The following is a 16,835-nucleotide window of genomic DNA, read 5'->3' as shown; positions in this document are numbered from 1 at the left end:
GAAATCTGCCAATGCATATGGCGGGTGTATTCGTAGACCCCAATCACTCAACAGGATCCTGTAAAAAACAGAATTCAATGTGGTATTGTGACAAAAGTAGGTCTGTTCAAGCCCAGAGTCTAACGGAGAGAGGGCGAGTGAAATTAAGTGTTATCGGGTGAAATCTCAATGTCTTTTCTGTCTTGCACCCCTTTGGATAGGTCTTAGTCTTTGTCTAACTCCCAGCTTCTTCTATAGAAGAGACCATGCAACTTGGAGCTATGACCGCACAGGAAGGAAGATGATATTAGCTGAATAAAGGGCTGTACTTCTACTGTGATAGTCCAGAACATCTTCTACAGGTTTGTCCCAAGAGACATCAGCAGGAAACCAACGCCTAGGTAGTTTACAGCGAGGCCACCTAGGTGATCAGGTATTCTACAAGATTACTAATGCTGCGTTTGAGCGATAATCGTTCCGTGTAGACACAGCAAACAATCAAGCTACGAGCAAAAAATCGTTCAATTTGATCTTTCAACATGTTCTCAAATCATCGTTCATCGGTTGCTAAAAATTCGCAGATCGCTTTGTGTAAACAGTCTTCCAAAGATTCACCCTATGTAAAAGATGGGCTTAAGCGATCTTAAAAACCATCACAATAACGATTTTTCTTACGAATTTTCTAACGATTTTATAAAAACCAAATCGTTGCTTCAAAATCGTTAAACGATTGATTGGGCGAATTATCGCTTCGTGTAAACCCAGCATAAGAAGGTGTTATTAGCAATCACCGTCTTTAATCAGAGTCACAAAAAATTGGATGAGGCTTTTGCTTCTAGTGTGGTAAATGTAAGCATGTTGCTCATCCGGAAGCCAGCGTTAGAGATCTGGAGGAGCAAAAAGCAACACTGAAGACTATTGGCAACCTGAGAGGAGCCGCTGAGCATGTAGTTATTGGGGTAGACATAAATCAGGAGGACCCAACAAGTAGCTGGATTAATAAAGTTAGGCCTCATTCACATGTCCAGTGTTTTTCATGGAGCGTGATTTTGTCCGCTCCGTGAAAAACACTGATTGATTGCATCCATGCACTGGGTTGGGAGCGGGGGAGATGGGAGCCAGGAGCCTTTGACAGAGGCGGGGGAGATGGGTGCCGGCAGCAGGTGACAGGAGCGGGGAAGATGGGAGCAGTTGAAATGGGAGCCGGGAGCAGTTGGCAGGAGCGGGGGAGATGGGAGCGGGTGACAGGAGCAGGATACATACAAAAACAAAAAAAAACACAGCACCTTGGAGATACTCCGATTACGACCAAAAAAAAAAAGAAAAGTGGGATGCACGCAGGAGGGCTCACAATCCTTGGTATGAGCGCTAACAACTGTAGAAAAAGAGATTCCCACAGCATCCAAGGTGAAAATGGTGTGTTTTATTCACACATCAGGGTACAAAAATGCAACGTTTCGGCCTCCTGGTTGACAAAGGCCAGGAGAACTGGGAGCAGGTGACAGGAGTGGGGGAGCCGGAAGCCAGTGACAGGAGCGGGGGCCATGGGAGCCAGGAGCAGTGGAGATGGGAGCCGGGAGCAGTTGACAGGAGCGGGGGAGATGGGAGCCAGGAGCAGGTGACAGGAGTGGGGGAGCCGGAAGCCAGTGACAGGAGCGGGGGCCATGGGAGCCAGGAGCAGTGGAGATGGGAGCCGGGAGCAGTTGACAGGAGCGGGGGAGATGGTTGCCAGGAGCGGGGGAGATGGGAGCCAGGAGCAGGTGACAGGAGCGGGGGAGATGGGAGCCGGGTGCGGGTGACAGGAGTTGGGGGACATCAGAGTCGGGAGCGGGGGACATGAGATACAGAAGCTGGAGGCAGAAGCAGGGAACATGAGAGCCGAGAGCGGGTGACAGGAGCAGGAGACATGAGAGCCAGGAGCAGGTGACAGGAGCGGGGCAGATGGAAGCCAGGAACGGTGGAGATGGGAGCCGGGAGCAGTCGACAGGAGCGGGGGAGATGGAAGCCGGGAGCGGGTGACAGGAGCGGGGGAGATGGGAGCCGGGGGCTGGTGACAGGAGCAGGGGAAATGAAAGCTGGGAGAGGGGGACATAAGATCTGGAAGCGGGAGACAGAAGCAGGGAACATGAGAGACGGGAGTGGGTGACAGGAGCGGGAGACATGAGAGCCGGGATCAGGTGACAGTAGCGGGGGAGATGGGAGCCATAAACGGTGGAGATGGGAGCCGGGAGCAGTTGACAGGAGCGGGGGAGATGGGAGCGGGTGACAGGAGCAGGAGGGTTGGGAGCAAGGAGCGGGTGACAGGAGCAGGAGACATGAGAGCCGGGAGCAGGTGAAAGGAGCGGGTGACAGGAGTGGGGGACATCAGAGACGGGAGCAGGGGACATGAGAGTCGGAAGCGGGAGACAGGAGCAGGGGACATGAGAGCCGGAAGCGGGAGACAGGAGCAGGGGACATGAGAGTTGGAAGTGGGAGACAGGAGCAGGGGACATGAGAGCCGGAAGCGGGAGACAGGAGCAGGGGACATGAGAGTCGGAAGCGGGAGACAAGAGCAGGGGACATGAGAGTCGGAAGCGGGAGACAGGAGCAGGGGACATGAGAGTTGGAAGTGGGAGACAGGAGCAGAGGACATGAGAGCCGGAAGCGGGAGACAGGAACAGGGGACATGAGAGTCGGAAGCGGGAGACAGGAACAGGGGACATAAGAGTCGGAAGCGGGAGACAGGAACAGGGGACATGAGAGTCGGAAGCGGGAGACAGGAGCAGGGGACATGAAAGCCGGAAGCGGAGACAGGAGCAGGGGACATGAAAGCCGGAAGCGGAGACAGGAGCAGGGGACATGAGAGCTGGAAGCGGAGACAGGAGCAGGGGACATGAAAGCCGGAAGCGGGGAACAGGAGCAGGGGAAGGCATGCGTGCCGTCATCCGCACTATGACCTGTCCTATTTTTTCACAGCAAGGATCACGGCACAGATGACGACACAGATGGTGTGAATGCGCACATAGGATTTAATGGGCCCTAAAGTTGTCCATGGTCGCATATCTGTGACCATGGACAATTTACGGGATGTGTAAATAAGGCCTTAGAGGGACTGAAAAGGATTCCTGTACTACCGAGCAAAATTGCTAAGTTACAGTAGGTGATAATTGAAAAATGGCCACTCTAGTAGATCCTGCTGTCTGGGAGAATTGTTCAACTAGAAGTGGGGGGACTGTAATGTGGGTTTTCCAAGGCAACTATTGGTTGTGGGGGACAGGATGCTATACTCAGAAAGATGAATAGATTATTTTATTGACATTGTTGACCACAATATAGTAACTTTTGGCTTAAAGTGTAAAAAACAAAGACATGTTGGGAGGGCAAAAACAATGAATTATAAAAAGGCCGATGCCCCCAGATTAAAGGCATAGACTGGGAGCAGCTGCTGTTACATACTGATACAGATGATAAATGGGAAATCTTTAAATAAACACTAATAACTGTACTGCTACATGTATTCCTATGGGTAACAAATATAAGCGATTAAAATTAAACCCCTCATGGCTACTACTGAGGTTAGATCAATGACAAAAGAGGCAGTCGAAAAAAATACAAATCCAACGGGTCAGCCTCAGCCTTTAAACACTACAAAGAGCTTAAAATCTGTAAAAAGGTAATAAAAGCAAAAAATCACAATGAAAGGCCACAGAAAGCAAAGCAAATCCCCCAAACATTGTATCCAGGGCCGCTTCTGCCATGAGGCTGAATGAGTATTCCTGCAGGGGGCGGCATAATGTTCCCCCTGCTGTCATTTTAGTTAAGTTTCACTTAACAAAAATGACAGCAGCCCTGCAGCTGCTCACCTGTCCCGCCGCAGCCTTCCAGCCGCCCACGCTCACCGCTGCCCAAATCAGCAGAATACAGTGTATTCTCTCCATAGAATCACACCAGCAATAGACAGTATGTCCTCCACACCAGCAGGAGGCAGTGTGTCCTCCCACATCATCACACCAGCAGGGGGCAGTGTGTCCTCCACATCATCAGACTAGCAGGGTGCAGTGTATCCTCCTCACATCATCACACCAGCAGAGGGAAGTAAGTCCTCCCCCTCCTATTACTAGCTGTGCCCATTGTCCTATAGCTTCCCACATCATCACACCAGCAAGGGGCAGTGTGTCCTCCACATCATCAGACTAGCAGGGTGCAGTGTATCCTCCTCACATCATCACACCAGCAGGAGACAGTGTGTCCTCCACATGATCACACTAGATGGAAGCAGTGTATCCTCTCCATATCATCACATCAGCAGGAGGCAGTGTATCCTCTCCATATCATCACATCAGCAGGAGGCAGTGTATCCTCTCCATATGATCACACCAGCAGGAGGCAGTATGTCCTCCACATCATCACATCAGCAGGAGGCAGTGTATCCTCTCCATATCATCACATCAGCAGGATACAGTGTATCCTCTCCATAGCATCACACCAGCAATAGACAGTATGTCCTCCACACCAGCAAGGGGCAGTGTGTCCTCCACATCATCAGACTAGCAGGGTGCAGTGTATCCTCCTCACATCATCACACCAGCAGAGGGAAGTGAGTCCTCCCCATCATCACACCAGTAGGGTGCAGTGTATTCTCCACATTATCACCCCAGCAGGGGGCAGTTTGTCTTTCCCACAGGGGGCGGTGTGTCCTCCTTAGTACAGGTAGGACTGAAGCGCTCGCCACAAGGCCTCCATACTCCATCCTGACCATCAACAGATACAAAGCAGAACCTGGACTCATCTCAAAAGACAATATGGCTCAATTTTACAGTTCAAAAATTTGTTAAAGCAAATATACCAGTTGGAGTAGTGAATCATTATCCACCTCAAAATAATGGACGTTATTTGGCCTCAAAGTGATGCCGGTCAAACGTCCAAAAAAACATGGGATATTTACTAACAAATCTAAAAACACGATTTTGTCAAAGATGTTTTGGCATAATTTCCAATCTAATGTGTTTAGTCAAATTTATGTAAATTGACTAATAGCATAGTAAATGTGTCTTAAAAATAATGGTCTTTTAATTAGTCTAATAAATTCACCTGGTTCGGAGCAGACGTAGCGATGCACCAATATATGCGACTTTTTAAAAAAAAATTGAGCAGTTAATAAATTTAGCTTAAAAAGAATTCTGGCGCACTTTCGATCTAATTAACAACAAAAATCGAATTCAAAAAGTCGCATCTAATTTGGATAGTCTTGTCTAAAAAAGCTTCATAAATTCATATTAGATTTATTTTGAGCGCAAACTAGATATATTAGACTAAAAACAGGCGCAATTAGCTTGATAAATGTCCCCCAATGTGTTAACCTAGCCTAAGGGGTTAATCACACTCTCTGTATTCCATGAACCCTATGGCTTGTAAAGCTGTTCACTGGACTCGGCATCTCCTGGCAACTTGTATTAGTATGATGTGGCGAGAGGCTTAAAGTGTATAACCCTTTGAGGACCAGGCCCAAAATGACCCAGAGGACCGCGCAAATTTTGATCTTAGTGTTTTCGTTTTTCCCTCCTCCCCTTCTAAGAGCTCTAGCACTTTCAGTTTTCTATCTACAGGCCATGTAAGGGCCTATTTGTTACAGGAATAGTTGTACTGTGTAATGGTGTCATTCATTTTACCATAACATGTATGACGGAACCCCAAATATATTATTTATGAAGATATAAATAGGTAAGAAATCGTAAAAAAAAATGCAATATGGTAACGTTTGGGGGGTTCCTGTGTCTACGTAATACACTATATGGTAAAAGCGACATGATACTATTACTCTATAGGTCAGTCTGAACACAACCATATGCAGGTTACACAGATTCTCTAATGTTAATATATATATATATATATATATATATATATATATATATATATATATATATATATTTTTTTTTTTTTTTTTTTTTTTTATGAAATCCTTTTTTTTGGCAATTAATTATTAATAAAATGGGCCTATTTTGACGCTTATAACAGTTTTATTTTTTTTCACCTACGGGGCTGTATGGGGTGTCATTTTTTCCGCCATGATCTCTAGTTTTTATTTATACCATATTTGTGAAGATCAGACGTTTTGATCACTTTTTATAATTTTTTTATATATATAATGTAATATAAAATCAGTAATCCGCGCACTTTTTCCCCTCTTTTCGTCTACGCCATTCACCGTTCGCAATGACGCTTGTTATATTTTAATAGATCAGACAATTACGCACGCTACGGTATATTATATGTTTATTTATTTATTTTTATATGTTTTATTTATGTAATGGGATGGGGGGGTGATTTCAGCTTTCATTGGGGGAGGGGCTTTGGGATAGTGTAACAGTGTTTTTAACTTTTTTTTTTACACATTTGAAGTCCCTTTGGGGGACTTTTACATACATTAGTTTGATTGCAGACACTGATCACTGCTATGCCATAGGCATAGCATTGATCAGTGTTATCGGCGCTCTGCTCATTGAGCCTGCCTGTGCAGGCTCAGTGAAGCAGATCGCCGATCGGACTGCACGGAGGCAGGTGAGAGACCTCCGGCAGTCCGTTTCAACGATCGGGACCCCCGTAGTGTGACTGTAGCGATACAGTTGAGTCCACTCGGCAGCTTTACCCTCCATAGGGTTTGTGGGTTACAGAGCATGTGAATGACTCCTAACAGCACTGTGAGAACATGGCCTAAGTAATGTCAGCCCACTGATGTCAGACACTACAACGTTCTGCATCAATTCATCTACTAGATACAACTAGATAGAAAAAACTAACAAAGAAAATAGATAGATACAACTTAACATGACCCCATGCAGTTAGCTACAACTAGTTCTGGTGTAATACAGCTGATGGGAATATTGGAGCAGATGGGAATAATACGTCTTCAGAGATTGATAGTTTGATGTGTAGAGACATTAATGAGCAATTACCAATTTCCCAATAGTTCTTTCCAGTGTTTGTGATTTACATGACGAGAAATTTCCAAAGAGCAAAACAGCAGCCGATCTGTATATAAGAGCCCAGAGGGGAGAGACTGTGTTATATACAGTCTGATGGAAGAGCCTCACATGTATATGGGCAGCAGGTATGTAACCATATACTATACTGTATGCTCTCCAACCTGAGGCCTCCAGAACTAGATAAACAGAGAAGCTGAAAACCGATCCCAACCTTTGACTTTTCACGATAATATTATACACTATAGACAATCCTGTGTGAGCTATACACATCAGCAGCACATCTGTCTCCTGTCCTTTTTGTTACAGTGTATCAGCACAGCCCCCTGCCGCACGATCGCCCCCCGCAGCTAAGGCCGCATGATCGCACCCCCCGGCCGCACGATCAGCCCCCCGCAGCCCCCGGCCGCACAATCGCCCCCCGCAGCCCCCGGCCGCACGATCGCCCCCCACAGCCCCCGGACGCACGATCGCCACCTTCCCCCCCCCCCCCAGCACTGATTGCTCCCCTGCAGCTCCGATCGTGCGGCCAGGGGCTGTGTGGGGCGATCGTGCGGCCGGGGGCTGCGGCGGGCGATCGTGCGGCCGGGGGCTGCGGGGGGCGATCGTGCGGCCGGGGGCTGCAGGGGGCGATCGTGTGGCCGGGGCTGGGGGATTTCGTGCGGCCGGGGGCAGCAGGGGGCGATCAGTGCTGCTGAGGGGGTGATTGGGGCAGCAGGGGGGCGGCCAGACTATACATTACCGGGTCCCGAAGCAAGCAGGAGCGGGGACCCGGTAATGTATAATGTCCGGCGGCTGGAGGGTTAATGGGGCGGGCTACAGACAAAATCGCAGCAGGGATCTACATCCCTGCTGCGAGTTTCTCTGCTAATGAAAGTATAGGGCTGGGATCTGCAGCGAGTCTCGCTGCAAAAACACAGCGTGGAGACTCGCTGCAGATCCGGCAAGTGGGTTTGAACCCTAACTGTACCTGTTGTTAAAATTTGCAAAATCTAAATCAGCAGTGGATGTGATATAAAGCATGTTTGCAATTTACATTTAGTATCCAGTCTCCTAAAGGCAGCTATATAACAGCTATACTTACTGTATCCAGGTCCAGTCTCCTAAAGGCAGCTGTATAACAGCTATACTTACTGTATCCAGGTCCAGTCTCCTAAAGGCAGCTGTATAACAGCTATACTTACTGTATCCAGGTCCAGTCTCCTGAAGGCTGCTATATAACAGCTACAGTATACTTACTAGAAATCCAGGTCCAGTCTCCTGAATGCTCCTATATAACAGCTATACTTATTGTACCCAGGTCCAGTCTCCTGAAGGCTGCTATATAACAGCTATACTTACTGTATCCAGGTCCAATCTCCTGAATGCTCCTATATAACAGCTATACTTACTGTATCCAGGTCCAGTCTCCTGACTGCTTTATAACAGCTATACTTACTGTATCCAGGTCCAGTCTCCTAAATGCTCCTATATAACAGCTATACTTACTGTATCCAGGTCCAGTCTCCTAAAGGCAGCTATATAACAGCTATACTTACTGTATCCAGTTCCAGTCTCCTGAAGGCAGCTACATAACAGTTGTACTTACTGTATCCAGGTCCAGCCTCCTGAAGGCAGCTACAGAACAGCTATACTTACTGTATCCAGGTCCAGTCTCCTGAATGCTCCTATATAACAGCTATACTTACCGTGTCTCCAGGTCCAGTCTCCTGAAGACAGCTACATAACAGCTATACTTACTGTATCCAGGTCCAGTCTCCTGAATGCTCCTATATAACAGCTAAAATTACTGTATCCAGGTCCAGTCTCCTGAAGGCAGCTATATAACAGCTATACTTACTGTATCCAGGTCCAGTATCCTGAAGGCAGCTATATCACAGCTATACTTACTGTATCCAGGTCCAGTCCCCTGAAGGCAGCTATATCACAGCTATACTTACTGTATCCAGGTCCAGTCCCCTGAAGGCAGCTATATAACAGCTATACTTACTGTATCCAGGTCCAGTCTCCTTAAGGCTGCTATATAACAGCTATACTTACTGTATCCAGTTCCAGTCTCCTGAAGGCAGCTACATAACAGCTATACTTACTGTATCCAGGTCCAGTCTCCTGAATGCTCCTATATAACAGCTATACTTACTGTATCCAGGTCCAGTCCCCGGAAGGCAGCTATGTAACAGTCGGACTTACTGTATCCGGGTCCAGTCTTCTAATGGCTGCTATATAATAGCTATACTTACTGTATCCAAGTCCAGTCTCCTGAAGGCTGCTATATAACAGCTATACTTACTGTATCCAGGTCCAGTATCCTGAATGCTCCTATATAACAGCTATACTTACTGTATCCAGGTCCAGTCTCCTGAAGGCAGGTATATAACAACTATACTTACTGTATCCAGGTCCAGTCCCCTGTAGGCAGGTATATAGCAGCCGGACTTACTGTATCAGTTTCCAGTCTCCTGAAGGCTGAATATATAACAGCTATACTTACTGTTTCCAGGTCCAGTCTCCCAAAGATACAAATAAGTATAGCTGTACTAAAGATGCCTTCAGGAAACTGGCCCTGGATACAGTTAGTATAGATGTTATATAGCAGCCTTCAGGAGACTGGACCTGGATACAGTAAGTATAGCTGTTATATAGCAACCTTCAGGAGACTGGACCTGGATACAGTAAGTATAGCTGTTATATAGCTGCCTTCAGGGGAATGGACCTGGATACAGTAAGTATAGCTGGATACACACCCAGCACCCAGTAACTTCCTATACTGTACACCCAGCACCCAGTGACTTGGTATAATGTACACCCAGCACCCAGTGACTTCCTATAATGCACACCCAGCACCCAGTGACTTCCTATAATATACACCCAGCACCCAGTGACTTCCTATACTGTACACCCAGCACCCAGTGACTTGGTATAATGTACACCCAGCACCCAGTGACTTGGTATAATGTACACCCAGCACCCAGTGACTTCCTATACTATACACCCAGCACCCAGTGACTCCCTATAATGTACACCCAGCACCCAGTGACTTCCTATACTGTACACCCAGCACCCAGTGACTTCCTATAATGTACACCCAGCACCCAGTGACTCCCTATACTGTACACCCAGCACCCAGTGACTTCCTATACTGTACACCGAGCACACAGTGACTTCCTATACTGTACATCCAGCACCCAGTGACTTCCTATAATGTACACCCAGCACCCAATGACTTCCTATAATGTACACCCAGCACCCAGTGACTTCCTATACTGTACACCCAGCACCCAGTGACTTCCTATAATGTACACCCAGCACCCAATGACTTGGTATAATGTACACCCAGCACCCAGTGACTTCCTATACTGTACACCCAGCACCCAGTGACTTCCTATAATGTACACCCAGCACCCAGTGACTTCCTATAATGCACACCCATCGCCCAGTGACTTCCTTTACTGTACACCCAGCACCCAGTGACTTCCTATAATGTACACCCAGCACACAGTGACTTCCTATACTGTACACCCAGCACCCAGTGACTTCCTATAATGTACACCCAGCACACAGTGACTTCCTATACTGTACACCCAGCACCCAGTGACTTCCTATAATGTACACCCAGCACACAGTGACTTCCTATACTGTACACCCAGCACCCAGTGACTTCCTATAATGTACACCCAGCACACAGTGACTTCCTATACTGTACACCCAGCACCCAGTGACTTCCTATACTGTACACCCAGCACCCAGTGACTTCCTATAAAGCACACCCAGCACCCAGTGACTTCCTATACTGTACACCCAGCACCCAGTGACTTCCTATAAAGCACACCCATCATGTTTAGCGAATCTGGTGAATTTGCAAATCGTTACAAAACTAATATAATGCTCAATTCACTTCACTCATCTCTAGTCATAACGACAGCAACACTTTAAGGCTGTGTAACTATTTCAGGCCTTGTTTCTTATGATACCATTTTTTCTTTATCCCACAATCTAAGCATGGTTCTAGAGGGTGGCTGTCAAACACGTCAAATGTAATGTATTTCACTCTTACTACAAATGTATAGAAAGATGTGTCTGGCCTGGCCAATAACAGCTCCTTCTATGTGTGTGTGGGGGGGGGGGACTTTAACTCTTCAGGTTGCAGATAAGATTTATTTTCCCCACCATAAGGGGGCATAGTTTTAGCTCTATGAAGGGACAATAAATGGCTCAACTAAGCCAAAATGCAGAAACAGCGGGTAAAAAATTAAGAATAACCTTACTGCTTTTCACAGGTATTGAGAGGGTAAGTAGCAGTCAGGTGCTGCTAATCAAGTGCCCCTAAATGTTCTATTTTACCATCTTCATAGACAAAACTTTTGTGTGTGTGTGTGTGTGTGTGTGTGTGTGTGTGTGTGTGTGTGTGTGTGTAAAATTACCAGGAAGTAAGGACATCAGAAATGATCTGAGATAATAATACAGTATGTTGCTGCCTATCACTACTGGAGTCGTAGATCCAAGATCATTTGGGCTTCTTATGCAGCCACAGGACCTGGGAACCTTGCTGTAAGTCAAAGTATTCTAGGGACAAATGTGAGACCAGTTTTCCAACAGATAAAGCTTGGCCGAAACTAAAACATGCAACCGGACAATGATCTCAAGCACCAGCAACTCTTAAACAAAATGGCTGAAAAAGAAAAAAATCAAGGTGTTTGAGTGGCTCAGTCAAAATCTAGACCTCAACCCTATTCAAATGCTGTGGTAGAACCTTTGGATTAGCGATAAGCAAGCTGGGCTCATCTCTAATCCTATGACCTAGGCTGGATCCATGGGACTCCGGCTGTCTCCACCTTCCTCATGGAGCAGGAAGACAGAAGGGTTCAAATGCTGAGGGTACAACTCAAACCTCTTCCCGGCTCCTTCATCTCTACTTAGAATTCCTATGGTGGTACCAATGCCCACAAACCTCAATAAACTGAAGGGATATTGGAAGCTGATAAAGTTATACAGAAACCATGACATCAGGTTACCGTTGCTAAAGGGGGTTCTACAGGTTATTGATTCATGGGAGGAGTTTAGTTTTTAACACATTGCTTTCCTAATTATATAGTGGACATTGGGTTATGCTGATCGTCTGAGGTTGTATTTACTGTAATTTAGGATCTTCTAAGGACCATGGGGCAAATTTATGAAGGGCTTTGAGGCTATTTTTAGGTAAATAATTGGATTTTTTTGCCCATTCTTGGTCCAAGTTCTAATTATGAACCAGTATTCAATGGGCGAATATTTTTTAGACGTGACTAATTTTTTAATCTGCCTGTTTTGAGCATTCACCCAAAAATTCTGCAACGTCCTCCCGTGTGTTTTGAATTATAAATGATATCCTGATATGTAAAACCATACTTGCTATTGCTAATGATTCTAGGAATACACCACAGATTGGGAATGGTTAAGCCATTATTAGAAAGAGGTGTAATACGGTTGGAGATGCTTTTAGGTCTTTACATTTCAATGGCCTTGTGACCTGTAAATCTTAGAGACAGTTGGGGAGCCCTAGTAGAGATTTATGCCTAGGAAATAAGACTCTCATGCTTTATATCTCACTGGAAGAGTCCCCAAAGATTATATAAGTAAATGTTTATGAAAAACCTACACGTGTAAAATGCCCTCTTTTAATTCTGTCCTTTGCATGTAGATTATCTCATACAGTTCATGGATGACATTTATATGTAGAAGGTCTGTGCTATTTCTAAGATATATTATCTTGTAAATTATCAATGAAATAAATTACCTAATTACATTGTATTTCTCACAGTTCTGGGAGGACGCAATGGCCAATGATTCAGAGTTCCTTGACTTCATCCTAGTCGGGTTCCCCGGTCTGTCTGACAAATATTACTTTGGTTTTGGGTTCCTTATCTTCCTGATTTATATCCTGTCCTTATGTGCAAACCTCACAGTAATCATGTTAGTCTTCCTGAAAGAAAATTTACATCAACCAATGTACATTATAATCGCAAGTCTGGCCATCTCCGACCTTCTCTTTGACACCACCACTTTGCCAAAAAGCATTGCCATGTATTGGTTTGGAGCTGGATCCATGACTGTTGTAGGATGTTTCTTACAGATGACCATCATTCATACTTTAAATCCTCTCGACTCCTTTATCATCACGTTCATGGCTGTAGACCGTTATGTCGCCATTTTAAGGCCCCTCCGGTATCACTCCATCATCAGTAACAGACTTATTATAGTTGTTTGCATTCTGTTATACCTACTAGGTGTGGCAGTTGGACTTTATATCATGTATTTGGCCTATGATCTTCCATACATTGGCTTAAATAAAGTTAAAAACTTTTTCTGCTCTATTTCTACTGTTAGCATCACATCTCGTATTGATCCAGCTCCGTCTCTTTGGAAAGCTTATTGCGTTGGCTTAGCCTGTTACCTGGGTCCATTGTCTTTCATCATATTTTCCTATAGCATCATCATCACTAAAATCTGTTCCTCAAAGCAATCCGACAGCTGGAGTAAAGCCTTCTACACCTGCGTGACCCACTGGTTTGTCATCGGAATCTACTACATCCCACGCCTCATTGTTTACTCCTTTGACCTGTTTGGAAAGCCCCCGGTGGATGTCTACATCTCTCTAATCTGTCTGCACACCTATGTTCCACACTCCACCAGTCCCATCATATTTTGTCTCAGAAATGAGGAGATTAAAAGAACTTTAAGATTGATATTTACGAGACAAAAATAGATGAAAGACCATGGACTATTACAATGAGGACAGCAGAAAGAGCCATAATAGTGGGTATCTAAGCTCTTCCCACAAAAATTAGGAGTCTAAAAAAGGAATCACTTCCAAGTTCTAAGAAGTTACATGATTCTTACTGGCCAACTAGAAGCTCTGAAAAGAATCAAGTCACGATGTATTTGACTCCTGTCACATGATCATTTTCAGTGTCCATAACTTCTCAGATACTCCTAATTTTCCTCTCTGTTGGGATTTAGGTTCACACCAGTGCTAGAGTTTCTGTGGCAGATTGTGTCATATGTGATGGAAAGAAGAGCACAGTACGCAGCATTATTCTGTCAGGATGATAGGCACCAAGACCCCACCCAACAGACCATTCCAAATCTTAGGTGTCCATCAGGTGCCTATAGTGCTCATTATATTAAGGAACCTCCACTAGATTATTTTTGTTTTTCTGCTTCTATGACAGAATAGAAAATGGAGTTAATGGCACACATGTGGAATCTGCCTTAGTACCTGGCACATGGTTCAGTGGCTACAGGCAACTTTGTTTTTATTTGTTAGAATTCTTAGACATATTAACCCCTCCGTGCTGCAGCTAGTTTGGGCCTTAATGACCAGGCTAATTTTTCAAAATCTGACCTGTCTCACTTTATGCTCTTATAGCTCAGTGATGCTTTAACGTATGCTAGCGATTCTGAGATAGTTTTTTCGTCACATATGGCACTTTATGTTAGTGGCAAAATTTGGTCACTACTTTGTGTGTTTTTTGTGAAAAACATCAAAATATCATGAAAAATTAAAAAAATTTGCATTTTATGAACTTTGAAATTCTCTGCTTCTAAAAAAAGAAAGTCGTAGCACATAAATTAGTTACTAAGTCACATTACCAATATGGCTTCTTTATTCTGGCATAATTTGGTAAACATATTTTACTTTTTTAGGGTGTTATGGGGCTTAAAAATTTATCAGCAAATTATCACATTTTCGTGAAAGTTTCCAAAACTGATTTTTTTTTAGGGACCAGTTCTTTTTTTAAATGGATTTAGAAGTCTGGTATCCTGAAAACCCCCATAAGTGACCCCATTTTGGAAACTACACACCTTAAAGAATTAATCTAGGGGTATAATGAGCATTTTAACCCTACAGGGGCTGGAGGAAAGTATTCACAATTAGGCAGTAAAAAAATGGAAAATTAAAATTTTCCAATAATATATACGTTTAGATTAAAGTTTCTCATTTTCAAAAGGAACATGAGAGAAAAAGCACCCCAAAATTTGTAACGCAGGTTCTCTTGAGTACAACGGGACCCCATATGTGGGCGTAAACCACTGTATGGGCACACAGCAGGGCTCAGAAGGAAGGGAGTGCCAATTAGCTTTTCCAATGCAGATTTTGCTGAAGAAGTTTCTGAGCGCCAGGTGCATTTGCAGGGCCCCTGTAGTGTCAGCAGAGAGAAAAACCCCCATAAGTCACCCCATTTTGGAAATTGCACCCCTCAAAGAATTCGTCTTGGTGTGTGGTGACCATTTTGACCCCACAGTATTAGAGGAAAGTATTCAAAATTAGACAGTAAAAATGAAAAACTCAAATTTTTCCAATATTATGTTCTTTTAGTTTGAAATTTCTCAATTTTATGAGGAACAAGAGAAAAAAAGTAACCCAAAATTTGTAACGCAGGTTCTCCTGAGTAGAAGGGTACCCCATATGTGGGCATAAACCACTGCATGGGCACACAGCTGGGCTCAGAAGGGAAGGAGCGCTAATTAGCATTTTCAGTGCAGATTTTTCTGAAGAAGTTTCTGAGCGCCAGGTGCGTTTGCAGAGCCCCTGTAGTGTCAGCAGAATAGATTCCCCCCAAAAGTCACCTCATTTTGGAAAGTGCACCTCTCAAAGAATTCATCTTGGGGTGTGGTGACCATTTTTACCCCACAGGTATTAGCGGAAAATATTCCAAATAGTATTCCAAATTGGCTAGTAAAAATGAAAAACTCGAATTTTTCCAATAATATGTTGGTTTAGTTTGAAATTTCTCAATTTGACGAGGAACAGGAGAGAAAACGTACCCCAAAATCTGTAACGCAGGTTCTTCTGAGTAAAACGGTACCTCATATGTGGGCATAAACCACTGTATGGGCACACAGCGGGGCTCAGAAGGGAAGGAGCGACAATTAACTGGAGCAAAACTGCAGCTAGTAATGGTTATTAGAATAGCGCAGTTACTAAAATAAAATAAATTTGGGGTGGTCAGAGGCAACCTGCGGTGGTCAGAGGCGACGTGGTGTGGTCAGAGGCGACGTGGCGTGGTCAGAGGCGACGTGCGGTGGTCACGGGCAACCTGCTGTGGTTACGGCAACCTGGGGTGGTTACAGGCAACGTGGGGTGGTTACAGGCAACGTGGGGTGGTTACAGGCAATGTGGGCTGGTTACGGGCAACCTGCTGTGCTTACAGACAATCTGGGGTGGTTACGGGCAACGTGGGGTGGTTACAGGCAACCTGCAGTGCTTACAGACAATCTGGGGTGGATACGGGCAACTTGAGGCGGTTACGGGCAACCTGCAGTGCTTACAGACAATCTGGGGTGGTTACGGGCAACGTGGGGTGGTTACGGGCAACCTGCAGTGCTTACAGACAATCTGGGGTGGATACGGGCAACTTGAGGCGGTTACGGGCAACCTGCAGTGCTTACAGACAATCTGGGGTGGTTACGGGCAACGTGGGGTGGTTACGGGCAACCTGTAGTGCTTACAGACAATCTAGGGTGGATACGGGCAACGTGGGGTGGTTACGGGCAACCTGCAGTGCTTACAGGCAATCTGGGGTGGATACGGGCAACGTGGGGTGGTTACGGGCAACCTGCAGTGCTTACAGACAATCTGGGGTGGTTACGGGCAACGTGGGGTGGTTACGGATAAACTGAAGTTCTTATAGGCAATCTGGGGTGGGTACCTGTAATCTGGCATGGGCACCGCAATCTGGAGGGGGTCATTGGCAATTTGGGGTGGTCAGATGCGCCGTGGCATGGTCAGAGGCGCCGTGTGTTGGTCAGAGGTGACGTGGCGTAGTCAGAGGCGACGTGTGGTGGTCAGAGGCAAGGTGCGGTGGTCAGAGACAAGGTGCGGTGGTCAGAGGCATCGTGGCGTGGTCAGAGGCAACG

The 16,835-nt window shown here is 45.5% G+C and overlaps 1 protein-coding gene across 1 annotated transcript; it reads left to right on the top strand.

Annotated features, from left to right (window-relative positions):
* The first annotated feature begins 344 nt into the window (after positions 1-344).
* On the top strand, positions 345-13,680 carry LOC138794001 (olfactory receptor 56B34-like). The gene is made up of 2 exons (XM_069972766.1): positions 345-412; positions 12,736-13,680. The coding sequence occupies exon 2, from the start codon at positions 12,751-12,753 to the stop codon at positions 13,678-13,680; it is 930 nt and encodes a 309-aa protein (XP_069828867.1). The 5' UTR covers positions 345-412; positions 12,736-12,750.
* The last annotated feature ends 3,155 nt before the right edge of the window (positions 13,681-16,835 follow it).

Source organism: Dendropsophus ebraccatus, chromosome 5, assembly GCF_027789765.1.
Source record: "Dendropsophus ebraccatus isolate aDenEbr1 chromosome 5, aDenEbr1.pat, whole genome shotgun sequence".
NCBI classification, from domain to species: domain Eukaryota; kingdom Metazoa; phylum Chordata; class Amphibia; order Anura; family Hylidae; genus Dendropsophus; species Dendropsophus ebraccatus.
The sequence above is the reverse complement of the archived record's forward strand: the minus strand, read 5'-3'. Positions and strand labels throughout refer to the sequence as shown.